This window comes from Stegostoma tigrinum, chromosome 15 (assembly GCF_030684315.1).
Source record: "Stegostoma tigrinum isolate sSteTig4 chromosome 15, sSteTig4.hap1, whole genome shotgun sequence".
NCBI lineage: Eukaryota > Metazoa > Chordata > Chondrichthyes > Orectolobiformes > Stegostomatidae > Stegostoma > Stegostoma tigrinum.
In genome coordinates, this window is record NC_081368.1 from 51,106,888 (window position 1) to 51,134,167 (window position 27,280).

Consider the following 27,280-nt stretch of genomic DNA (forward strand, 5'->3'; position numbering starts at 1 on the left):
GCCTCAAAAATAAATGCTTAGAAATAAGACACAACTACATTTTGTCCTCTAGAAAACAACGCCTTTAAGAGTCTACAGGCTGAGCAAAGGTTTTGCAGTAGGTGAACCTTCCAACTTCACATTATTCATACTATAAACTTTGGCTTTACCTGGGTGGAGCAATGTTTAATCATTCTCAAAGATTATCTAAAATTAGTTTCCGTTATGATCATACAAGGTGGAAACCTCTGTGGACTTCAAACTGTTCTTCAGCAATGTGCACAGAGATCATTTTCTTACGATTGGAATATTGGTAGAAGTTTACCTTAAAAAGTAGACTTAATACTAAAACTCCAACCATGTTGCTCCTCCGTGTTATCTTTCCAGTCATTTTGATACTGCTGACTAGTACATCTACTGAACAGACTTCAGAAACTCTACTGTCACACCCGGACATCAAAAACACTACAACGTCAGGTGGGAGCTGTGTGAATGGCAATATTGGTAGATAAGTAACCATCATTAATGTGAAAAGTGTTTATTTTCTTATAGTATGAAGAGCTCTGTTAGGTGTACAAGTCTCAGATTGTGAAGTATATAAAAAATTCTACATTAAGAATAACATACATTTCTTGCTATCAACTTACCCCAAAATTGTTTATTGTTGCACGTGTGCCTAACTATATCATTTAAAGTGTTCAACAAAAATTGGCAGAAAGGCTTAGCAGGTCTGGCAACTTCTGTGAAGTGAAATCAGAGTTAACGTTTCAAGTCCAGTGACCCTTCCCCAGAGCTGGCCCAATTCTGAGGAAAGGTCACCTGACCCAAAACGTTAACTCTGATTTCTCTTCACAGACACTGCCAGACCTGCTGAGCTTTTCCGCAATTTCTTCAAAATCTGATTTATAGCATCCCACATTATTTCGGCTTTGATTTAAAATGCTGCCTGAGCCATACAGATAGTATCACATTCCAATCAGCATACAGTTCACAGGCCTTCCACCTAAGATGGGATGGTGTTTCAAAACTAGCAGAACTAAACTGACAGATGGAGCAATATACAGAAACATTTGATTTCTAAATGCTATCCTGACTTGTTTCCATTGGTCAGACAGTGATAAAATTCCACATTTAGACCTCAAAAGGGCTTTCTTGTGGCAGAGCTTAAGATTTGAAATTCACTTTGTGGGGATCATTCAGACACAAATCCAAATTCTACAATGGCACAGCACACTGTAATTTCATGTGCTATTGCCAAAATGGCAAATATTGTTCTGAGATTATAAAGATCAGAGATTGAATTTGCTCACCTAAGAATAAGGGGAATAAATTTTGATTTCAATTTAAGTTTAAAATAGCACAGGATTAATTTACCTGCTCTTGAAGATCACGGACAGGAAGATTGGGCTGAATGAAGAGTAAGTGGCCAATCTGTTAAAATCCAGTTTTGCACACCTACCAAAGTTTAAGTTTTTTCCTTTCAGAATTCAAGTTATTAACAGTAGGAGACAGAATATACTTTGGAATATTTTAGGAAACTGTATTTTCTCTATTAATATTTTTCTCTGATGACCTTTTCATTATTTCCTTCCAGGTAATTGCAAAAATATTCGTGACTATAAGCCATGTTTGAAGAACACTTGTCCAGAGTACATGCCTTGCTATTGTAAGGATGAGAAAGAATACTGCCGGTAAATGTATATTTCTTAATAGATATAAAACTCAGCAGGTCTGACAGCATCTGTGAATAGAGAAACAGAGTTAGCACTTTGAGTCTGGTATGATTCTTCTTCAGAACAGTTGAATCACATGGGCCTGTCTGACCAAGTGTTTCTGTGGAGATGCTTTGGACCTTATCTGAAGTAGGCCATTCAGTCCAACATACCAATGATATCTCTCTTAAGAACTATCCCATTAGTAATCCTCCACTACTCTTCCCCATAGCACTGCAAATGTTTGCTTTTCAAGAGTAAATCCAGAAAACAATATACGACTGCAAAATTCACCAGCTTAAATAACAAAAAACCTTTACTTTCAATCAATTAGTATCAATAGAGTCCATTTGTCAAGGAGACAAATAGATTGAATTGAGCCCTGGTTTTAGTTCTGTGCCTTGTCTGTTAATAGTTGCTCTGCAACTCCATCTGCAGGGATTATAGAAACCCTGGGGCAAAATGTATATCGCAAAATAATACTGTAGTAATTTTTTAAAAAAGGATCCATCGCTTTCCATCACTTGGAATGTTCTTTTCTGGTTGCACCTCAAACTTGCCATTTTGGTACCTTTACCAAAGAGGGGAAGTAAAAACAGAGGTCATTTCACTTTCCCAAAACAGATGGATTGGGGTCAGATGAAACAGACAATAAATTCAACAACCTGAAACACAGTGCAAGTAACTCACAACCATCTTCAATAGAAAGCAGGATTATAATTTTGAAGGTTCAACCTACCTGCACCCAGGAGTTAGGTTGGTTCTTAATATATAATATCAAGATGGCCCAAGTCAGATTTAACCTATCTCACAGGTTTAAAAGTGGCCCAACTGGGTTTCTCTGGTATTTGGAAAAATCCAGCATCTCAAGGGAGGCATGGACAGCTTCAGTGAAAGATGAATATCTGTACACTGCAGGAGAAACAGGAGTGTTTCTCCCAACTCACCAAGCTATCTTCTTCCCCTGCCACTGGAGCACCAGTTATTGGAATTTCTTTGGACACTACCACCGCTGCCCAGGTCAGACTTGTGGACACTGATCCTACCAGTAAAAAAGTCACATGAATATGGAGGAAAAAAAAATGATCCTGTCAGAAAAAAGGACATAGGAATGTGGAGTCAGAAACTCCCTATTTCAAACTTGAAACTCCCAACCTGTCGAAAATCAAGAGATAATGGGAATTGCAGATGCTGGAGAATCCAAGATAACATAGTGTAGATCTGGATGAACACAGCAGGCCAAGCAGCATCTTAGGAGCACAAAAGCTGATATTTTGGGCCTAGAACCTTCATCAGAAAAGGGGGAGAGGGAGAGGAGACATTTCAGGCCTAAACCTTTCATCAGAAAAAGGGGAGGGGGAGATCAAATCCAGATTTGCTGTAGAGAGTCTGAGTGCATTTTTCATAGATGGCTTTAATTTTAACAAAAATGAGTAAAACCAAAGGAAATTGTTAATAATATCGTCTGAGAATACTTCTTTCAACAAGCATCTGAAAAATATAAAATATCTCGCATTAAAGCTCCATGGATCCTGGTAACAATAAGCATTTCTTCAACGAGATTTGATACAAATGCATTGGGCATAATATCTCACAGCCTAAATTCCAGTTGAAAGAAAGCAACAGCAAAAGAGATAGCTAGAAGAAAATTATTCCCTGTTGTAAAGTTTAAAAATTGGTCAAACGGTTTATAAACTGATGGTTAAGCAATAAGAACATTACAGGTTTCCCAGATAAAGCAACAAGGAATTTAAACTGGAACAACAGTTAGACTCTGTAGATTGAATAAATGCACTGATAGACTCATTTTAAAATGATTCCCTAATTGTCACATTTGAACTGCTACAAGTGTTTATGCTTGAATGGAATAAATAATAGTGCTAGCAAAGATATGGGATTATAAAAATTCTTCAATTAACTTTATTGAACTCTGCTTCAAATCACAAGGATATAAATAATACATTGATGTGTAGGTGAATGGCACCACACAGGAATAAAAGAAATAAAACTCACAAACTGATGTCTTTCAATCAGTTGTGTCCTCATTTTATGGATAGTTCACAGAAACTGAATCCTGCTGATCCACGAGATTACCATATCTTACTCTAACATATAAAATTTAGTGTTTATTGTTTAATTGTTCGATTGATACCCATGAAGCTGAATTCTCTACACAATCCCCAGATAGGCTTCTTCAATCTTTAACCCACAGATTTAACAACTAGCCTCTTTCATTTAGTCTTTTATTCAAATGCAGAAAGATAAACTGGCAATTCCCCCTCCACCTTAAACTCTCCTGCTTTTCCTCAACTAGGAGATTAAATGTTATAACATGTTCCCTTAACTCTATTCAATACCTAGCCCAGCTGATTTCATCCAGTCCTCAATTTACATTAAAACAAATTATCCGACCATTATCACATACTGGTTCTGAAACTTTGCTGTGTGTAAATTGGTCATTAGATTTCCAAGATTACAACGGTGTCTAAAACTCAAAATGTGCTTCATTTGATGCTAAGTGCTTTGGGACAGCCTTTAGTTGTGAAAAACTACATGAATACAAGTTTCTTTTACCAATCTGTGCAACGAGGCTATATGACTACAGAATGTTCAAATATGTTTTCTAGGTGTACAAACTTTAAAGGTCCCTTGGGGGATTACTGGAATTTGGGAGCCAAATGTGAACAGCAATGGAATACCCTAGACCTGATTCTCATAGCTGTAATTCCTGGAGTTTGTCTGTTCGTTATTTTTGCTGTCTGTGTGCAATGTGTCTACAGCTGCAAAAAACTGAACTACATTGCAAAAGCCAATAAAAGGTGAGTCATATATCTTTTGTGGTACATGTAGATCAAGTATTATCTTGACTGGGAATGACTCACACAACAAAATTTAATTTGTTTGTAGCATATGACTTAGTTTGAAGCTTCCCCTCTTTAGCCCTTTTCTTCTATATGTTCCCGATAGAGGAAGTGCAACATGGGTGTACAACTGTGGCTGAAAGTTACAGCATAATTTGGTTTTCCTGTCACACTTCTCAGTCAGAGGGATTATCTCATGTGGGGGAATGGATTTTAATTGCTTTGTCAAGGTGGCTTTTTTGGTACAGTGCTAGTATTCTACCTTTAAGCTGGGAGGCCCAGGTTCTAGTTCCACCTGTAATAGTATCACTGAGCAGGTTGGTTAGAAAACAATATCAGAGATAATGGGAACTGCAGATGCTGGAGAATCCAAGACAACAAAACGTGAGGCTGGATGAACACGGCAGGCCAAGCAGCATCTCAGGAGCACAAAAGCTGATGTTTCGGGCCTAGACCCTTCATCAGAGAGGGGGATGGGGTGAGTGTTCTGGAATAAATAGGGAGAGAGGGGGAGGCGGACCGAAGATGGAGAGAAAAGAAGATAGGTGGAGAGAGTATAGGTGGGGAGGTAGGGAGGGGATAGGTCAGTCCAGGGAAGACGGACAGGTCAAGGAGGTGGGATGAGGTTAGTAGGTAGATGGGGGTGCGGCTTGGGGTGGGAGGAAGGGATGGGTGAGAGGAAGAACAGGTTAAGGAGTTAGGTTAGTCCACCCTCACCCCAATCTCAGGCCCCAAGATGACTCCTCCCTCACCCCTATCCCAGGCCCCAAGATGACATTCCACATTAAGCAGAGGTTCACCTGCACATCTGCCAATGTGGTAAACTTCATCCACTGTACCCGGTGTGGCTTCCTCTACATTGGGGAAACCAAGCGGAGGCTTGGGGACCGCTTTGCAGAACACCTCCGCTCAGTTCGCAACAAACAACTGCACCTCCCAGTCGCAAACCATTTCCACTCCCCCTCCCATTCTCTAGATGACATGTCCATCATGGGCCTCCTGCAGTGCCACAATGATGCCACCCGTAGGTTGCAGGAACAGCAACTCATATTCCGCCTGGGAACCCTGCAGCCATATGGTATCAATGTGGACTTCACCAGTTTCAAAATCTCCCCTTCCCCAACTGCATCCCTAAACCAGCCCAGTTCGTCCCCTCCCCCCACTGCACCACACAACCAGCCCAGCTCTTCCCCTCCACCCACTGCGTCCCAAAACCAGTCCAACCTGTCTCTGCCTCCCTAACCTGTTGTTCCTCTCACCCATCCCTTCCTCCCACCCCAAGCCGCACCCCCATCTACCTACTAACCTCATCCCACCTCCTTGACCTGTCCGTCTTCCCTGGACTGACCTATCCCCTCCCTACCTCCCCACGTATACTCTCTCCACCTATCTTCTTTTCTCTCCATCTTCGGTCCGCCTCCCCCTCTCTCCCTATTTATTCCATAACCCTCACCCCATCCCCCTCTCTGATGAAGGGTCTAGGCCCGAAACGTCAGCTTTTGTGCTCCTGGGATGCTGCTTGGCCTGCTGTGTTCATCCAGCCTCATGTTTTGTTTTCTTAGTTAGAAAACAACTTTATTTTGTAGAGACCTCCAAACGGGTCAACAGTCTTACAACACTATAAACACTGGCACAACAGCTGGCTGTAAGTTGAATAGAGTTTACTGCTTGTCAATGCACCAATCTGCTTTAGGCAAATCCACCTTTCATTATAGAATCAATGCTCTTATATTTATAGAATCTCGATTTCCAGCATTGATCTTCACTGGTCAAAATGTGTCAAGTTTCAAACAGTCCATGGGCAAAGGTGGACAGTAATTGACTTTCTGCTCTCCTAAAGAATTCCCACAGCATCTAGAGAAATAATGCACCTCTGTTTTTTCCAGGATATTAATGGGTGGTACACAACTTTGAAACAGAAGTCCAAGATTGAGCAATGTAACTGCAGAGATGAGGCTCAAGTTCAGAGTGATCCAATTAAAACCAAAGGGATTGCAATCATGTATTGTAATGACAATTTTTGTTTTAAAAGATTGTCAATGTGAAATATGGGGAAAGTTTGCAAATCTGTAATAAAATTGGAAGCTTTTGATTAAATTCACATAGCTGGGAGGTGTGTGCAATCTGGTTGTGTTTTGTTCACTAGATTTTGCCCATGTTAATGATCAAATATCATTTTTAATAGAAGATGAATTTTTATTTACAGAAAGGAATTAATTGAAAAGAAAATCACTCGTACATGTCCTGTGATAATCAGCAATCACCAAAATGCAGGTTTTCTGAATGATGAAGACGATGGTGAAGACCTGAGTAGTAAACACCAAAATACGGTAAGGTTTCAATAACAGTAACTCAGGTAAAAGCATATTCTAAATGTGCTTGGAGCCACTTAGAATGAAGCTTCTGGGAACCATGGACAAAATATCACAAATTTTACATTGAGTTTGATAGTGATTTAGTTGCATTCAAAAGCAGGGTCTTAAATCTACACAAAGCAAATTATGCAGGAAAGCGGGTGAGTTTGCTAAAGTACATTGAGAAACTACTTGAAAAGACAATGTGGAAGGCAAACTGTAGGTAATGCTAAAAGAATTTACAAACAATTTGCATGTACAAAACATGGCTAATAAGGAAATTGAAGTGGGGCCACATCTGAAACATCATGTGCTGTTTTGGTCTCCTTGCCTAAGAAAGAACATTTCCTGGAGGGAAATATTATAAAAGTTCACCTGACTGGTTGCAGGAATGAGGGGATCCCATAAGGAGAAATATATTAGTCTAGGCCTATATCCCCTGGAGATTAATAGAATAGGAGATGATTTAATTGAATCATAAAATATTGTTGAGAAGTTTAATTAACTCGATAAATGTTGAGTAAATGTGTTCCCTAGCCAGGAATCTAGAAGAAAAAGTCACATCTTCAGAATGGGTCATTTAGGACTGGATTGAGCAAATTTCTTTTTGTCAAAATGCTTATGAATCTTTGGAATTCTCCATTCCAGAGAGCAGTAGGTCCTCAGTTATTGGGTTGAATTTTATGGATAGGAAAGTTGGCAGGCAGACCTGAAAATGAGAACACAGTAAAATCAAGCAGAATATCAACATCAAGGCCACACTTTTGACCAGTCGGGAATTTTATTGCTGGTGGGGGGGCGGTTTTGAACAACCATCTCACCTTTTGGGCTTATTGAGAGGGATAGGCGGCCACTTTGTGGTGTTTTAGCCGGGGCTGGGAAGTGAAGGTGTATGGGAGCTATGTGGGTTGGTATTCAGTAAGGTGGGAGGGAGAGGATCTCTTCCTTTGCAGACCTGCTGAGTCCATCAGAGGCAGCACCCCTCTCCACACTCTGTCACCAAAATGGTCATAGCCATGTCTTTTACCCTACCTCCTGGTTTCTAGATTTCAGACCCCCTCCCAACCCTGCAAGCACTTCATGCAAACCACAAACTTATCTGGGCCTTTCAGGATGGTGGGACCATTTCTAGCAGCATCAGAGGCCATTCCTCCCTGGCTAGCAGTGCTGGGACTACAGAGTGCCAGCCATCTGACTGACTCGAGCCCCCTCCTGTGAAAGAATGCCTTAAAACAATTAGCACTGCCGCTTGAGAATGCCTGGCCAATCAGAATCTGGTATCTATGCACTGCTCAGCACCATCGGTCAGGAGGTAAGCTCTTGCTGGTGATGTACCCATCCTCAGCTCAGTGTCAGTGAGGGACCCAGGCCAAGCTACAGCAGGATATGGGGTCATAGGGTGGGGTTCATGGTAGAGTGGAAGCTATGGCAAGACAGCAGCAGGGACAGGAGGATAGCTCTCAGCAGTCTCCCACCTCCATTTTTCCCATTGCCTTGTTCCTCAATCAGCCACTAAATGTCTATGAACAAGGCACAGAGCGTGGTCCCACACACAATCCTCCTGTTTAAATGGCCCTTGTCACCAAACTCTTCTCTGATGGCATTAAATTCTAATATTCCACAGAGCTGCTCCTGCTCCTTCACCTTATATTGTTAGGAAATGTTGGTACCACTTACAACACGTAAACGTAGTGGCCACCTTATGACTGGTTGAGTTAGGACATGGAGACTGGACTGTTTTAAGGAGGTTCCTGTTCATTACAATTAGATCACAAAAATCATAAATGTTCAAAAACTGCAAAGTCAGGGTTATAAAACTCTAAAGCCTGCACTTGCAATATAAAACAGTCCAGGTTCCTGGTAAATTACCACTACTATTGAGTGATGAAGTTTCAGGGGACATTTTGCCAAGTTGAAACTATTTGAAAACTCTTTAATTTTGAATTGTTCAGAGGATTTTCATGATTTGAACAGAATGCATTATCTGCCATTTGGTACACCGTTTGATGTTTTTAATGGTACAATTCCCATCGTGTACAATGGGAGTGCAATTGTAGATAACCTGACAGATGTGATATCAGCCCTTATGGCCCAGTCTTGTCTTGTATCTTCTCCACACATAAATGTCGTTAGGGTTGGATGTCAAATCTAGGAAGGAGAGTAATATGGTTCTAAAACAAAGTTGCTGGAAAAACTCAGCAGGTCTGGCAGCATCTGTGAAGGAAAAAATGGAATTAACGTTTTGGGTCCTGTGACCCTTCCTCAGAACTGATGATAGCTGGGAAAACATCAGTTGAGTTGCAGAAAATAGGGAGATGGGCATGGTAGGGATAGGATAGGGCCTAAAGAGAGAGAAAGACAGTTGGACAAAGGCATTGCTAACGATCAGGCTGGGAAGGTGAATAGTTGTTAATGGGGACTATTAGTGACTAACAACAGGGGTATGTAATGGCAAGCTATGTGTTAACAAGGCCTGGTGTGTGGGGTAGGGGGCTGGGACAGGGACATTGCACAGTTTATGCCATAAAATTATTGAACTTGAAATTGATTCCAGAGGTCTGCAGGGTCCCCAAGCAGAAAATGAGGTGTTGTTCTTCCAGCTTGCATTGAGCTTTGCTGGAACACTGCAGCAAACCAGAGACAAAGATGTTGGCCAGGGAACAGAGTGGTGCATTAAAGTGGCAGGCTACAGGTAGTTCACTGTCTTTTTTGCAAGCAGAATGTAGATGTTCTGCGAAGAAATCTCCAAGCCTACCCTTCGTATCCCCAATGTAGATGAGACCACATAGTGAGCAGCAAATGCAGTAGACTAGATTCTGGGAAATGCAGGTAAAGTGTTGCTTCACCTGGAAGGTATGTTTGGGCCCTTGGATACTAGGAGGGAGGAGGTACAGCTCATAGGAGGTCAGAACTGATTGAGGGCCCTGTCGACAACAGAGCTGGGTAAAATGGTTGATGAGTTTTAAGGAGGTAATGTCAAGAAAAACTTTGAAGATGGATAAAAGCATTAACAAAATGAATAACAGATAGGCTTCCATTGTCTTTGACAATGTTGTTGAAGATTCTGTCACTCTTGACAGCATAGACAGGGCCTGAGAATAGGGGTAGATGATGCATGGATTCCGACACAGCAAACAAAAACTGCAAGAGTGGATATAGTATCAGAGATAATGGGAACTGCAGATGCTGGAGAATTCCAGGATAATAAAATGTGAGGCTGGATGAACGCAGCAGGCCAAGCAGCATCTCAGGAGCACAAAAGCTGACGTTTCGGGCCTAGACCCTTCATCAGAGAAGGGGATGGGGAGAGGGAACTGGAATAAATAGGGAGAGAGGGGGAGGCGGACCGAAGATGGAGAGTAAAGAAGATAGGTGGAGAGAGTATAGGTGGGGAGGTAGGGAGGGGATAGGTCAGTCCAGGGAAGACGGACAGGTCAAGGAGGTGGGATGAGGTTAGTAGGTAGCTGGGGGTGCGGCTTGGGGTGGGAGGAAGGGATGGGTGAGAGGAAGAACCGGCTAGGGAGGCAGAGACAGGTTAGACTGGTTTTGGGATGCAGTGGGTGGGGGGGAAGAGCTGGGCTGGTTGTGTGGTGCAGTGGGGGGAGGGGACGAACTGGGCTGGTTTAGGGATGCAGTAGGGGAAGGGGAGATTTTGAAACTGGTGAAGTCCACATTGATACCATATGGCTGCAGGGTTCCCAGGCGGAATATGAGTTGCTGTTCCTGCAACCTTCGGGTGGCATCATTGTGGCAGTGCAGGAGGCCCATGATGGACATGTCATCTAGAGAATGGGAGGGGGAGTGGAAATGGTCTCTTGTAATCTCTTCGGCCTTGAAACTGCTCGACCATGTCCTGAAGCAAACCAGGTACCACAGCCACATCACCTTCCTCAGCACCTGCCTACGGAACCAGATCATCCCCAAGGGACTACAGTCCACATTTCAGCCTTCCCAATTTGGCCCCAACCGTGACCACCTCTACACCCAGAATATTCAGACCCTTCAGAAGCGTTTCTCCCTGCGAGTCCTCAAACAGACACTTGCAGCCATGCGCCGGCACCTCCAGGCACTGCAATCCAGCCTGCCCCAGCTCAGAGCCTCCCTCTCCCAGACCTGCAAAGGACCTCTGCTGTTTTTCATCCTCCGCAGGATCCACAGACTGAACACCCAGTTCCACTCAGCTTTACTGGACACCAAAAATCGTAAGTACAACCAACTCACGGGCCCCTGCCACCCACAAGAGGATTCCTGCGCCTCCCAAATCCCGACTCTGTCCCTGCCCCTCCCCCACCATGCACCCGCCGCCATTGACCATGAGGACACGGCCGGAGACCCCACCGATGACGTCACATCTGCCTCCGCCGGCCACAGAACTTCCGGAACCGCTGCTGCAGTCACCACCTCCACGTCCAGGTACAACACCTCACACACCACCCTCACCGCAGCTGCTGTCGCCCACCCTGATACTCCAACCGCCGACGGAACCCCGCCCACGGTCGACGCCGACGGAACCCCGCCCACGGCCGACGACCTCATCACTCCGCCCACAACCTCCACAGCCAGCAACCCCAGAGGAGACAGCCACACTGAGCCCTGCCGAATCTTCACCATCCCCCCAGACCTCCCACTGACTGAGGACGAACGGTCAGTCCTTAGCAAGGGGCTCACCTTTGTCCCCCTACAACCACACATCAACCAATACCAGTCACGGTTGGACATAGAGCAGTTTTTCCGCCGTCTTCGCCTCCATGCCTACTTCTTCAACCGGAAACCTAACCCTCCTTCCACTGACCCCTTCACCTGCTTCCAACACAAGTCCTCCTCCTGGACACCACCCCCAGGCCTCCTACCCTCCCTCGACCTCTTCATCTCCAACTGCCGTCGAGACATTAACCGCCTCAACCTCTCCACCCCTCTCACCCACTCCAACCTCTCCCCCGCAGAACGGGCAGCCCTCCGCTCCCTCCGCTCCAACCCCAACCTCACCACCAAACCCACAGACAAGGGTGGCACAGTGGTAGTATGGCGCACTGACCTCTACATCGCCGAGGCCAGACGCCAACTCTCCGACACCACCTCCTACCGCCTCCTCGATCATGACCCCACACCCGAGCACCAAACCATCATCTCCAACACCATTCACGACCTCATCACCTCAGGGGACCTCCCACCCACAGCCTCCAACCTCATTGTTCCCCAACTCCGCACAGCCCGTTTCTATCTCCTTCCCAAAATCCACAAACCTGCATGCCCTGGTCGACCCATCGTCTCAGCCTGCTCCTGCCCCACCGAACTCATCTCCACCTATCTGGACTCCATTTTCTCCCCTTTGGTCCAGGAACTCCCCACCTACGTCCGTGACACCACCCACGCCCTCCACCTCCTCCAGGACTTCCAATTCCCTAGCCCCCAACACCTCATATTCACCATGGACGTCCAGTCTCTGTACACCTGCATTCCGCATGGAGATGGCCTCAAGGCCCTCCGCTTCTTCCTGTCCCGCAGGCCCGACCAGTCCCCCTCCACCGACACTCTCATCCGCCTAGCTGAACTCGTCCTCACACTCAACAACTTCTCTTTTGACTCCTCCCACTTCCTACAGACTAAGGGGGTGGCCATGGGCACCCGCGTGGGCCCCAGCTATGCCTGCCTCTTTGTAGGTTACGTGAACAGTCCCTCTTCCGCACCTACACAGGCCCCAAGCCCCACCTCTAACTCCGGTACATTGATGACTGTATCGGCGCCGCCTCTTGCTCCCCAGAGGAGCTCGAACAGTTCATCCACTTCACCAACACCTTCCACCCCAACCTTCAGTTCACCTGGGCCATCTCCAGCACATCCCTCACCTTCCTGGACCTCTCAGTCTCCATCTCAGGCAACCAGCATGTAACTGATGTCCATTTCAAGCCCACCGACTCCCACAGCTACCTAGAATACACCACCTCCCACCCACCCTCCTGCAAAAATTCCATCCCCTATTCCCAATTCCTCCGCCTCCGCCGCATCTGCTCCCACGATAAGACATTCCACTCCCGCACATCCCAGATGTCCAAGTTCTTTAAAGACCGCAACTTTCCCCCCACAGTGATCGAGAACGCCCTTGACCGCGTCTCCCGTATTTCCCGCAACACATCCCTCACACCCCGCCCCCGCCACAACCGCCCTAAGAGGATTCCCCTCGTTCTCACACACCACCCTACCAACCTCCGGATACAACGCATCATCCTCCGACACTTCCGCCATTTACAATCCGACCCCACCACCCAAGACATTTTTCCATCCCCTCCCCTGTCTGCTTTCCGGAGAGACCACTCTCTCCGTGACTCCCTTGTTCGCTCCACACTGCCCTCCAACCCCACTACACCCGGCACCTTCCCCTGCAACCGCAGGAAATGCTACACTTGTCCCCACACCTCCTCCCTCACCCCTATCCCAGGCCCCAAGATGACATTCCACATTAAGCAGAGGTTCACCTGCACATCTGCCAATGTGGTAAACTTCATCCACTGTACCCGGTGTGGCTTCCTCTACATTGGGGAAACCAAGCGGAGGCTTGGGGACCGCTTTGCAGAACACCTCCGCTCAGTTCGCAACAAACAACTGCACCTCCCAGTCGCAAACCATTTCCACTCCCCCTCCCATTCTCTAGATGACATGTCCATCATGGGCCTCCTGCACTGCCACAATGATGCCACCCGAAGGTTGCAGGAACAGCAACTCATATTCCGCCTGGGAACCCTGCAGCCATATGGTATCAATGTGGACTTCACCAGTTTCAAAATCTCCCCTTCCCCTACTGCATCCCTAAACCAGCCCAGTTCGTCCCCTCCCCCCACTGCACCACACAACCAGCCCAGCTCTTCCCCCCCACCCACTGCATCCCAAAACCAGTCTAACCTGTCTCTGCCTCCCTAGCCGGTTCTTCCTCTCACCCATCCCTTCCTCCCACCCCAAGCCGCACCCCCAGCTACCTACTAACCTCATCCCACCTCCTTGACCTGTCCGTCTTCCCTGGACTGACCTATCCCCTCCCTACCTCCCCACCTATACTCTCTCCACCTATCTTCTTTACTCTCCATCTTCGGTCCGCCTCCCCCTCTCTCCCTATTTATTCCAGTTCCCTCTCCCCATCCCCCTCTCTGATGAAGGGTCTAGGCCCGAAACGTCAGCTTTTGTGCTCCTGAGATGCTGCTGGGCCTGCTGTGTTCATCCAGCCTCACATTTTATTATCTTAGAGTGGATATAGGCCAAGGCATAGCTGAAGTGACTGACGAGGTCAGAAAGGGTAAGGCTGTGGAGGGACTTTGATAGTAGGAGGTTTGGCAGAATTAAGGTTCTAATTGAGTAAGATTCTGTTCAGGAAGCGTAAGGGTAGTTGACAAAGGGTGAAAATAAGGAGATTCCCCTTAAGAGAAACACTTTGGACTCTTATTGAATACATTACTTATCCAAGCAATACATATTTCAAAATATCATTGTAGGCTGGACTCTGACATGTATCTGCTGTTGAACAAATAAATATGTAGATGTTGCAACAAGCATACCATAAATGTTACAACTCATATATATTCAAATTATTCATGCACGCACATACAAATTTCTGAACAAACGTTTCTTGCAAACCAGAGTCAACAGTTTCTGGGTTCAACTGGCAAGCTTGCAACCCATAGCACCTTGTTTTATGTAAAATGTAATATTAATTGTTATATTCCCCTTTGAACACTTTTCTAATGCTCTTGGATGAAGACCAACATCTTTCCATAATACAGCCAAAATAAGAAGCTAACAGAAGATTAGCATTGTTATTATTATTTCTCAAGTTTGCTTTGTTTTTAAAAAGTTAATGAATGATTTGGTAAATGTACTCCAAAGGTGTGAGTGGGCAAGTACACAGATATTAGTCATGCTGGTAAGTAGGATTTATTCGGGAATGGTGTGTCTGGTAATAACGATCAAAAAGATTTCCCTGCTCATACTATTTAAAACTACTCTAGGGGCAAAGGAAGCTTGAAGCTTGACATGATTTATGGAGCTGAATCTGGGTGACAAAGATGACCACAGAGAAGCAGAGCCCTAAGATCATAAGACACAGGAGTGGAATTAGGCCATTCAGCTCATCAGGTCTGCTCTGCTGTTCAATCGTAGCCAATATGCTTCTCAACCCCATTCTCCCACCTTCTCCCCATAACCCTTACTAATCATCTAAGTATCTCAATGACACTTAATCATTTGGCCTCCACAGCCTTCTGCGACAATGAGTTCTGTAGACTAACCACCCATTGGCTTAAGAAATTCCTCTGCATCTCAGTTCTAAAAGGTTGTCTCTTCACTCTGATGCTGAGCCCTCAGTTCCTAGTCTCTCCTACTTGTGGAAACATCTTCTCCACATCCACTGTAGTTAGTTTCAACGAGATCCTCCACTCCCCATCCTTTTGAACTTGATTGAGTACGGACCCAGAGTCTTCACTCATTCCTCATATGACAAACCCTTCTTTCCGGAATTATTCTTGTGAACTGCCTCTGGACCTCCTCCAAGGCCAGCATACCCTTCCTTAGATACAGGGCCCAAAACTGCTCACAATATTCCAAATGTGGTCTAACCCGGAACCTTATAAAAACCCAGATGCTGCTTGGCCTGCTGTGTTCATCCAGCCTCATATTTTATTATCTTGGAATTCTCCAGCATCTGCAGTTCCCATTATCTCTGAAAACTCAACGGCACATCTCTGCTGTATTCTAGCCCTCTCAAAATGAATGTTAACATTGCATTGGCCTTCTCTACATGCCAAATGAACCTGAATGTTATCCTTAAGAGATTCCTGAAGTAGGACCCCTAAGTCCCTTTGTGCTTCAGATTTCCAAATCTTCCCAAATTTAGAAAATAGTCTGTGTTTCCATTTTCTTCCTACAAAGTGCATAATCTCACACTTTCCTACATTGTATTCTATCTGCCATTGTTTTTCCCACTCTCCTACCTGTACAAATCCTATTACAGCTGCACCCCCCCCCCCCACCAATTCTGCAACACTACCTATCCCTTCACCTATTTTTGTGAAGGTTCAGTTGGAAGATATAGCAAAAATAGGTAATTAAATCATTTTAAACCATCCGTTAATCTGTAAGAATACTGCAAATCCTTTCAGTTCTCTAAGTTCCAATGACAGGCACAGTATTTGAAGCCATTTTAAGATTTGCAAGCAGTTCAAATGTATTTAAATAGGAACCTCCAACTTAAATGTGGACACAGGAAGAAAAATAGCATAATGATAATTTATGTAATTTTGAACTACTTCAAGATTCAAGCATATGATCGAAGTTGGAGCTATAGTGCAACACTGGAGGAATTGTTGCCTTTTCAGATGTGCCATCTTTTAAATGAGTTAACCTATGACCCTACCTGCTAGTTCAAATGTTAGAAATTAAAAGAGCTCTCCTCCTATTCTGGATAACATTTATTTCCAGACTGTTTGGTTATTGAGCTATTTTTCTGACTTTTGGAATCCTGCTGGACCTCCAAAACAATAGTGACCATTCTATACATTGGCTAACGGTTGATGGAAGTCCTAAGGAAGAGGTGAACTCCTTTTGCAACTAATTGACTTGGACTGAAAGATCCTGAAGGGCATATCTTAAACACAATGTAAGGGATCATAACCCAGAACTGAATCACTTGCCTGTACAAAATTGTTAAAAGTATTCTCACTGATGTTCTCCCTCACAGCATTATCCTCCAAAAAAACAGCATAGGATTTCCACGTTTATGCTCTTGTTACTCAGCCGCACTTCCTCAGTATCCTTCCTTCAACTATTACACAGTTGTCAGACAGCTTGTACAGTACTGGAGCAGCAGAAATTTCCGCTAGTTTAGTGTCTTGTAAAGTGAAACTATCATTTTTTATCCTGCCACAAACTGTGTCTCAAGTTCACAGGTGCCATTTGTTTGAGACAGAAACATACGGTGCTTTCTACAAATGTGGTATCATACCTGACCCGGTAATGAGCTCCTGTTCACAGATCCATGCTAGCACGAAGACTTATTTTTACCTCTGTAATAGCACCTGACTCTAGTCCTGCACTTACTCATCTGTTGCTTTTCACTTCATCCATGGCTTTTTACCAGAAGACTTGGACATTCCTACGCACAGATGGCTAACAGCTTATGTTGCACCCTCTACAAATTCAGGGTTATCTGAAACTCTGCTATTCCTGTGTTTATTAACCTAAATTGGCTTATAAGCCACACATCTATTGAAAAAGAATCTTTTCAAGTCCCTCCAAGGCCTCCACTTCTCCTATCTGTGTAATTTCCTCTACTGCCTATTCAGGATATCTATGTTGAGCACATTCCTCTAATGCTCTAACCTTTTGCTCATTCCCAATCTTAATTCTTCAACCACTGGGGACCGCGCTTTCAGCTTGTGATTTTATCTGTTTCCTACCAAACTGTTTTGATGTCAGCTGTTTCTTACATTATTCTGAGCATTCATATTAAGTTGTTGCTATTCTATTTGATTTAAAATAAATTTATCTCTGATCATGGTTTCAACAACAGACTAGATCTTTCAAGTACTATTTTTCTACTTGTCTGCTATTTTTCCTGATAATGTTTGGCTTATAGACTGGTCCAAAATTTTAACATCTATAGAGAAAGATAGACAAAACTGCAGGGGTACATTAATGGATTGGTCAACAGGGCAGAGCAGTGAGAAATGGAATTCAACCTGGAAAAGTGTGAGATAATGTATTCAGGGAGGCTAACATGGCAAGGAATTACACTTTGAATAGTAGCACTGTGGAAAATACTAGAGATCAGAAGAATCGTGATGCGCATATCTACAGATTCTTGAAGGTAGTGGGGCAGTTTCATAAGGTAGTTAAGAAAGCATGAAGGATATTTGGCTTTATTAGCATTGCAAAGACATGGAATACGTGAGCAGGGAGTTTATTCTAGATCTGTATAAAATGCTGGCTAGGATACTGCATGCAGTATGCCTGCTAAATTATAAAAGGGATACGATTGAACTAGAGATGGTGCAGAAGAGTTTTATTAGGATGCTGCCTGGGCTGGAGGGATTAAACAATGAAGAAAAATTAGAAAGGATGGGGGTTGTTTTCCTCGGAGCAGTGAAGGGTAAAGATGTATAAGATTAAGAGGGAAATAGGTAGGATAGGTATGAAGACACTTTTTTTTCATTAAAGCATGTTAATAAGGAAGGGCATAGAATTGAGACAAGAAGTAGAAAGCTAAGAGCAGAGTTGGGGTAAAAGCAAATCATTGGAAATGTGGTGGGAGTCTAGAACTCACTACCTGTTAGGGTGGTTGAATAAGAAACTCTTGCATTTGGAGATCTGCTGTTGCCATAGCATCCAGGATAGCAAATCATGAGCTTTAAAAAGGGATTAATGTAATCAGATCATATTGGCACAGACACGATGAGCCAAATGGCCTCTATCTGTGCTAAAAATGTCTATACGACTCTATCAGTAAAAGCTTCGGAGGGCACATAGATGACACAGGTATCTCTTCATTGGAAACAGAAGCAGACATATGTAAATGCATTGCTACATGACCTCATCATCTGTCTAGTTGACTGTTGTTGTAACTCCAGCTCAAACACGCTACCTATCCTTAGGACAGTACTATGTTAGAGCTGTCTAACGAAGTTCTAGTTTTTCCATAAACCCCCCCAACATTATGTGATATAAATGTTCAACATGAACTTGTTGCATGGTGAAAAGCCCTCAGATAGTTTAAAATGTGAACTTTTGTTGAACAGGAAAAGGCGACATAAAAGCAAACCAAATAAATGTTGCATTTGCTTCTGGGAACAGGCTGCTGGCTTCTTGAACAACAGCAACTTTTCAGTCAATGAATGACCACTTCACCCAACTTACATCAATTGGAAACCAGTACCAATTAACTCCTGTCAGGCTTATTGCACTGCTCCAACCAGCTGAGAATGATGCTCCTTCCACTCAATGTCCTCGCTTTCCTTCTCTGAAGACTGCTAGAGCTCTCCAAGCTCTTCACTGCCCATGGTATTCCATCTTTGCCTGCTTCAGTTGTGCAGATTATGTGATGTACTCTGTTCAGACTATACTGCTAGACCCATCCGAGACCAATCCTAGCGTCAGAGTCTCGACTCCAGCAGACTTCTCGTCTACTCCATGCTGGCCTGGCTGAAGGATGGATTGCATTCATTCTCTGCTTGCCTCAGTCAGGGGATTGTGTAACACCATCATCAGCCATGGTTGCAGAGGGTAGCCCTTGTCCTGCAGTAACTAGATTTGTAATACATATATTCTTGCTTAACTTCAAGGAACCATGAGAATTCTCAAGGATACAGGGATCAAGGCAGCTCCCAGGGTATCTGGTGCAGACATTTGAAGTGCAGTACTGATGATCACAGGTGACCCGCACATTGATAGAATGGAGCCCTTTTCTGTCAAAGTCAGTAAAATGGCACTCCCATCTTAACTACTATCGAAACATTACATTATCCCCTATGGAGAGCAGGGTTTCAAAATGTCAGCTCACCACCACCCCCTCTCAAAGACAATTAAGAATGAACATTAAATGTGGCCAGTGATTCACACATCCCATAAACAAACAAACAAAATCTGAAAACTTGCAGCAGTGATTACCGTGACTGGGCCTTCACATCCCCAATTACAAATGGAGTGAAAAGCTGTCAAGTAAGGAAAATGACACAGTTAGAAACCCAAAATAAGACACATTCCTAAGTTCCTTTCTGTTTCCACCCAATAGATCTTCAGATTTATGGTGAGAGGAGGCAGGCACATTTGTAATTTGAATGGTTATGGCTTAATAAAATTGGCTCACAGACATTTTTGTAACATTTGAGATGGCTATTATGAAAGGGATTGGGTTATAAAGGTCACTGCTTGCAAGGTCTGAGACTGGGAGATATTGAGACACTACACTAGAAGCCAGAATGAAACAGCTAAACCTAAGTTGTCTTTATTTTCCACAACACTACTGAAGAGGCCTTGACTGTTTAATTTATTAGTCCTTTAGCTTGATTATTACTATATTAAGATGCATTTGTCCAAAATATGTTAAATGTGACAAACTCAAAATATGCAATTTTTTGTTTTGTCACAAGATTTATCCTCCAAGAATTCCAAAGGTGAATACAGCTTACCTAGACCAGGAAGAACAAAGCCCTGCTTCCCAAATAATGCATATTCCTAAAGAGAATATCAGGTTTGGATTTCTTTCTGTCTTGATTCTCTTTTAAAATGCAAAACTAGAATAACAGTCATAACTAGGAGTCTCATTATCAGCTCCTTAATGTTACAAGTGTGTTGATATTGGAGCAGGAAATTACTACAAGCACATACCCATTCCATCACACAGATAGGAGACTTCATTCTGAAATGTAACCAAGAATTTGTTTCAATTAAATCTCTCCAGTTTTGGAATCAAATTCCATTGTCAAAATAGGACTAGGAAGTCCTTAAATGTTCTGTGTTTTCGCAATAATGAAAGCCTCATCATATATCCTCACTTTCCCAATCACTAATATGTTTTCACTGTCATTTACAGTTTTTTTTTAATTAGTTGTCTCTTTAATGCAGTTTATGTATTTTAAGTAAAATGCAAATTTTAAGATAGATGGTAAAAATTCACTGATCCTGAAATATTTAATGTAAGGAAGCCTTGCATTAGGAAACTATGGTTTATCTCTGTTGAATAAAGAGAATGAATAAGTTATGCAGGAATGGATAACTTAATTTAGTGCAGGGACGACATGATGCAGGATTTGATCTCCAAAAGCTTACCATATCTGGTATTCCATGTGATCTCAGTCCTGGGGATAATTGCCCTCTGCTGGTGAATGTCAGCATGCCACATAAAACAAAATTGAGACTACACTATATAATTCTTCACCATTCTCAACATAGGAACAGGAGTGGGTCATTCAGTCTGCCGAGCCTGCTGTGCCATTTAATGCAATCATGGCTAACCAAACATTATAATGTCTTTAACAAATACTGTCCGATATCCCTTTATATCAATAATAATTGAAAATGTATTAACTTTTAATAAAAACCGAAAGAACTGCGAATGCTGTAAATCGGGAAAAAAACAAGTTTAAGAGATAACAAGACGCAGAGCTGGATGAACACAGGAGGTCAAGCAGCATCAGAGGAGCAGGATAGCTGACATTTCAGGCCTAGACACTTCTTCGTATGGGCTGGGACGTGGATAGACCCCTACCCCACACACTACTGCTACTGCACACCCCCTCTTGTTAGCCAATAACAATCCCCATTAACAATTATTCACCCTCCCAGCCTGCTCATTAACAACTCCTTTGACTGTCCAACTGTCTTTCTCTCTCTTTGGGCTCTATCCTATCGTTTACTCCCTACCCCACCCACCTCCCTATTTTCTGCATATGAATTGACATTTTCCCAGCCACCATCAGTTCTGAGGAAGGGTCGCTGGACGTGAAATGTTAACTCTGTTTTTACCTTCACAGATGATGCCAGACCTGCTGGGCTTTTCCAGCAACTTTGTTTTTGTTCCATTTATTAATCTTTGCTTTGAATACTCAAAAGATCCAGCTTTCATAGCTCTGTGGCGTAGAGAATTCCAAAGATTCACCCTCTCTAAGTGAAACAATTTCTCCTTATCTCAGTCCTAAACATCATTCAACTTATTTTTTAAATTGTGCCCCCTGGTGCTACATTCCCCATTCAGAAAACCATTTATCTGCATATACCCTGTCTATCTCTTTAGGTATTTTGTAGGTTTCAATGAAATTACCTTCTATTCTTAGAAACTCCAGAGATTACAGGTCCAGTTTGGACAATGTCGCTTCATAGGATAGTCCCACCATCCCAGGAACATGACGTATTAAGCTTTAATCCCCTGCTTCCTCCATCTTCTCTTCCATCAAATGCGAGCTGCTCACAGACTTTCTGACTGAGTCTAAAATCATTTATCTTAAGATCATCTGCAGAGGGTGTCTATTTTATACCATAACTGACAGAAAGTTATTCAACCTTGCTCGCCTGAGATTCCACCATGTGCCACCCTTATCAAAGAGTTGCTCTATCTTGACAATGCCTCACTCGCATTCCATACTGAGGAGGACCCTGAAAGGTTAATGACAGGCTCTCTGGCAACTACAAAAGGTTTAGTTTGCCCACCTATGTCAGAAAGACAAATCTCATGATCCAGGATGTTGCCAAACCACTGTCAGTATTGGAGATTTTGATAACTTCACATTTCTGGACTGCACAATCACCAGAAATCTGTCATGTGATGTTGAAGTCAACATACAAATTGCAAAAGCTTTAAGTGCGTGCCCAAACTGAGAAGGACTGTGTGCTTCAACATTGACCTGACTGAGAACGCTAAAAGAGAAGACTACCAAGCGTGCATCCTTGGCACTCACCTCTACAGTGGTGATCAGTTTTGAGGAAGGGTCGCTGGACCTGAAATGTTAACTCTGTTTTTACCTTCACAGATGATGCCGGACCTGCTGGGCTTTTCCAGCAACTTCTGTTCTTGTTCCTGATTTATAGCATCTGCTGTTCTTTCAGTTTTTTTTACTGTAGTGAGATCTGGACAATGTGTAGCAAGCAACAGAGAAGGCTGTTTCGATGAAGAGTCATTAGAATTGAAACATTGACAGCCCCACTGATGCTGTCAGACCTGCTGAATTTTTCAGAAATTTCTGTTTTCAGTATAGGAGAAAAGACTGAACAGTTTCCACCCACACTGTCTCAGACATATCTTCAACATCTCTTGGCAGGACTAGGTCACCAAGTCAGAAGTAGGTTGATTATATTGATGTAGACACATTGTTGAGTGAATTATGCTTGTGTTGGCTTGGCCATGTTCATCAAATGGTTAATGACTGCACACAAAAATGTCCTCTGTTCACTGAACTGACAACTGGATCACAAACTCTTGGGCATTTGTGCCTCCACTACAAGGACATTGGCACTGACAACTGGCAGACATTTGCTGATGGTTGGGATCCCTTCTTCTGATTGTTTGTACTGGTGCTATGGAAGAGGTGAACAGAAAAGAAAAGCTCAGCTGGTCAAGAAGAGGGCTTGGAGAACACAGTGGTCAGAGAATCTTGCACCTTCTCAGTCCATTATCTTCATCTGCAACAAATGCAGCAGAAACTGCTATGCAAGTGTTGGGGTCCTAAATCAGATGAGATATTTAACACAGAATTGACCACCCATGCAATAAACCATTGCTTTTTGAGACAGAAGGCTACCACAAAAATTGAGACAATTTAGTCTTTTTTCTGTGTGATGTGCCTTTTATCTATTAGCCAATCTGGCCAGTCATCTTTTAATGCTACCTTCCTCTCCAGCACTGAAATCACATCTTAACTACTTTGTTTCCTATCTCTCCTCAAGCATTTGTCTAGCTTATCTTGTTCATAAGACCCAACTCATTTTCCCTTGATTCTATTCCCACTAAACTGCTAATTCCCTCAACATACTAGCTAGGTTAACTAATATTGTAAATGATTGAATCCTTTTCCTCTGTGTTGTCCCCCTCATGTAAATCAGCCATTATCTGCTCTTCTCAAAACTCTTGACTCCACCACATTTCTAAACCACTAGCACACTTCCAACCTTCTTTTCCTCTCCAAAGTTTTGGAAAATTGTTGGCTCTCAATTCTATTTCCGTCTTTCCTGAAACTCCATGTTTAAATTTCTCATATCGAGTTTTATCTCTGCCATTGCAACTAAACTTGCCAAAGTGAAAATGACATTCTATGTAACTGTGGTAATGGTAAACTTTATGTTCCCTCTTTCTTAACCTGCTGTAGCCTTTGACAATGTTGACCCTTCTACCCTCTTCCAATTCCTCTTAACTGTTGTCAGATGGACTCGTACTCCCCAGGTTTTGTTGCTATCTAGCTTTTTGGTCCTGCACCATTACCTCTGGAGACCAGTGGATGTTTTCTTGGCCCTCTCCTATTTCGTATCTACGTTGCCTCTCAGTGACATCACCCAAAGACACAGTGCTAATTTACATGTGTGCTGACAAGATCCAGCTTTACTTTGCCACCTTCTCTTCCGACTCTTCCAACGTTGCTAAATTATCAAACTGTTTAAGCAAGCATCCAATACTTGATGAGCAGAAATATCCTCCAACTAAATATCAGAAAGATGTAAGTCATTGTTTTCAGTCCCTCTCCAAACTCTGTTATGGAACTACCAACTGCACCCTCTCCATGGCAATAATTTTTTTTTATTCATAAAGGGATGAGGTATCACTAGCCAGGCAGCATTTATTGCCTATCCCAAATTTCCCAGAGGGCAGTTCAGAGTCAATCACATGGAATCACATGTAGGGCAGACCAGGTAAGGATGGCAGTTGCCTTCCCTTAAGGACATTAGTGAGACAGATGGGTTTTTCTGACAATTGACAATGGATTCATGGTCATCATTAGATTCTTAATGCCAGATATTTTATTGATATTTCCAGACATTTTAATTTGCCAATAAGTCATTCTGTTCACAGCCTTGGTGTCACATTTAATGCCAAAGCTTCCACTCTCATATTCATGCTATCACCAACATCACCTATTTCTATCTTTTCATGGCCCGTTTGCTGCTGTAACCCCCATTCATAATTTTATTTCCACTAGACGTATCTGTTGTAAAACATTCCTGGATTATCTCCCATGTTCTATCCTTTTGGAAGCTTGTGCTCATGCAAATCCCGGCTGCCCATATTGTGACACAGAGCAAATCCCATGTCCCTTTCGCCCTTACTCTCACTATCCTACATTTTCTTGTTTTTATAGTTATCATTTTTATTTTCAAACCTTTCATTGCCTCACTCCTCCCTATCTCTGTAATATGTCCAGCTCCTCAGCCCTCTGAGCCTTACATCTAATTCAACATTTTCTGCATCCTTATTTTAGCTGCCTCCCACCACTGTCCATGCCCATAATAGTCTGGGTGCCAAGCCTCTGACTCTCTAAGTTGTATTTCTCCTTTATGACATTGCTGAAAACTCATCTCTTTGACCCATTTTTGGTCACTTGGCGTAACACAATTACGTGATTTGGTATGTCATCTTTTGTCTTTTATAATGTTCTGGCAATAACAGCTTGGAGTGTTTCATTATGTTAAAGCTGCAATTGAAATTACTTTTGTATGTGGATATAAATTCATTAAAAGTCTCTTAAAGGAATAGTAAACTGTATTGAAAAATGTGTTCCAAAAACTTTATCATATATTAATACATAAGTATTTCATCGTTGAATAAAATCTCACAAACAAACGCGAAAAAAATGAATTTTAAAAATATTTAATAATGTTCTTTTCCTCATCAGTTACCATCAGCCTGAAATGAATATCGGCAGAATGAATTTTTCACCTCTTATGAGCCATGCAAATTCTTCACACCATGAACATCAACATGCCATTTCCCAATACAGTCCACTTAATGAATTTCCTGAGCTGGGCTATGAGATAACTCCAGCAATAGCCATTAAAAGGCCTGAGGTAAGTCGAAAAAATTACTTCCTGTAACAGTATTTTATACCTAAGCTGTTTTTAGCCAATGTTTGTGGAGTCACTTGCATCCCCATTGATCAATACCAGTATCTCAGACATAAATAATTAATTGTACTTTACATAAATGGTGCATCTTCTGGGTGCAAAACAAATACCCTGACAAAAATAGAATCCCTTTGTATTAGCTCTGTTACCTACAACTTTAAACAAAAGTATTTAGACACTAAAAAATATGAGTAAACTGTTGAAAGAAATCACAAGTTATAACAATTCAGTTAAGGTACCAATTGGTAGGCCATATTCTAAAATTTTGTTGAGCATGCACTTCATGAAACTTTTCAATACACTTTAATCCACTGTGCTATTTCTGCAGGAGCAGTAAATCAAAAGCTTAAATCAAAAGATTGTATTTTTCAAGAAAGATATGTCATGCTTTTGCTTTCCAGGTTTTGTCTCCAGTCGGACCCAGACCAAGTTACCAAAGGGGACAATTATTTGAGGATCTACGTCATCAGCAATCTCACAACCCTGTCAGATATGGAAGACCTCAATATTAAGCAGCAAAGATACAATGAATGAAATAATCTAATCTCTTTTAAGCATAGAAAGTGAACATTAGCTCAGTTAGCAAATTAATTGGTTAGCAAATCAATTCAACTAAAAAAATCCATAAATGATCAATTAATAAATATTACAGTTGTAAAATGAAATGCGATGCTGGAGATCTTGAACCTGACCTCTCCCACGAAGTCAATAGCGATGAATGTTTTCACACTGTAAGGAGTCTAAATCTAAGTCTAAGAATTAAGATTTTTTGCATGTTCTGCTTTTGAAAATTTGCACTCGAAACATGCTTTTATATTACATGGGCATGTGCGCAAGAATGTAACTCTTTCTCACTTCAGGTATAGAAGCCTCGATTTTAAATCTTAAAGGTTACTTGTTGAACTGGGGTTGAAGTAGAAGGATAATATCCCCTCCACCGCAGCATAGTAGTTAGGCATGTGATAGCAGGGTGTGGCAAGTTAGCAGGCCTTTCCAGTTGAGGGAAGAAAGCTTAGGGCAGTAAAGACCCAAAGTTTCCCGGTGGAGACCAGGACGACACATGTTCTTCATGTACGATAGGAAAACAAAAAGAAAATTACAATTACATGAATGGAAAGGAATGCAGGTTTGGTATATTACAACTAACCAATTTTCTATCACCAGTTTCCTGCTTTCTCTTATCAAGAATATTTTAATCTCTTTAATCTCTTACTCTTATCAAGAATGTTTTAACCAACAAAGTCATAATGTTTAATTTTTAAAAATTCATTCACAAGACAAGGGTTTCACTGGCTGGGCATTTATTGCCTATCCCAGAGGGCAGTTAAAAATCAACCACATTTTTGTGGGTCTGGGGTCACTTGTAGTTTAGACCAGATAAGGGTGGCAGTTTCCTTCCCTAAAGGGCAAAAGTGAACCAGATTGTTTCTTTTCGAAATTGGAAATGGTTTCATGGTTATCATGAGGCTCTTAATGCCAAACCTTTATTGATTTCAAATTCCACCGTCTGCCATGGCAGAATTCGAAGCCATGTCCCCAGAACATTACCTGAATCTCTGGATTAACAGTCCGGCAATAATACCACTAGGCTTTGCCTCCCCTAATTGTGATAAACAAATACTTTTTAAGATATTATGTATTAGTTTTGTCATTTGCTTGAGCTGAAAAGTAGTGATTCTCAGCTATCCATGGAGAAGCATACTATCATTTGGTACAAATTGCATGATCATAAATAAATTGATCACTATCTGAATGGAGTTATTTAATTGCGAAGTATCAATATTAAAGTCAT

At 42.6% G+C, this 27,280-nt stretch overlaps 1 protein-coding gene across 1 annotated transcript; it reads left to right on the forward strand.

Moving 5' to 3' along the window:
* The first annotated feature begins 211 nt into the window (after window positions 1–211).
* On the forward strand, window positions 212–27,280 carry zgc:158432 (uncharacterized protein LOC555281 homolog). Its single transcript, XM_048544779.2, has 7 exons — window positions 212–456; window positions 1,574–1,670; window positions 4,319–4,510; window positions 6,759–6,882; window positions 20,034–20,134; window positions 25,260–25,431; window positions 25,890–27,280. The coding sequence occupies exons 1-7, from the start codon at window positions 339–341 to the stop codon at window positions 25,998–26,000; spliced, it is 915 nt and encodes a 304-aa protein (XP_048400736.1). The 5' UTR covers window positions 212–338; the 3' UTR covers window positions 26,001–27,280.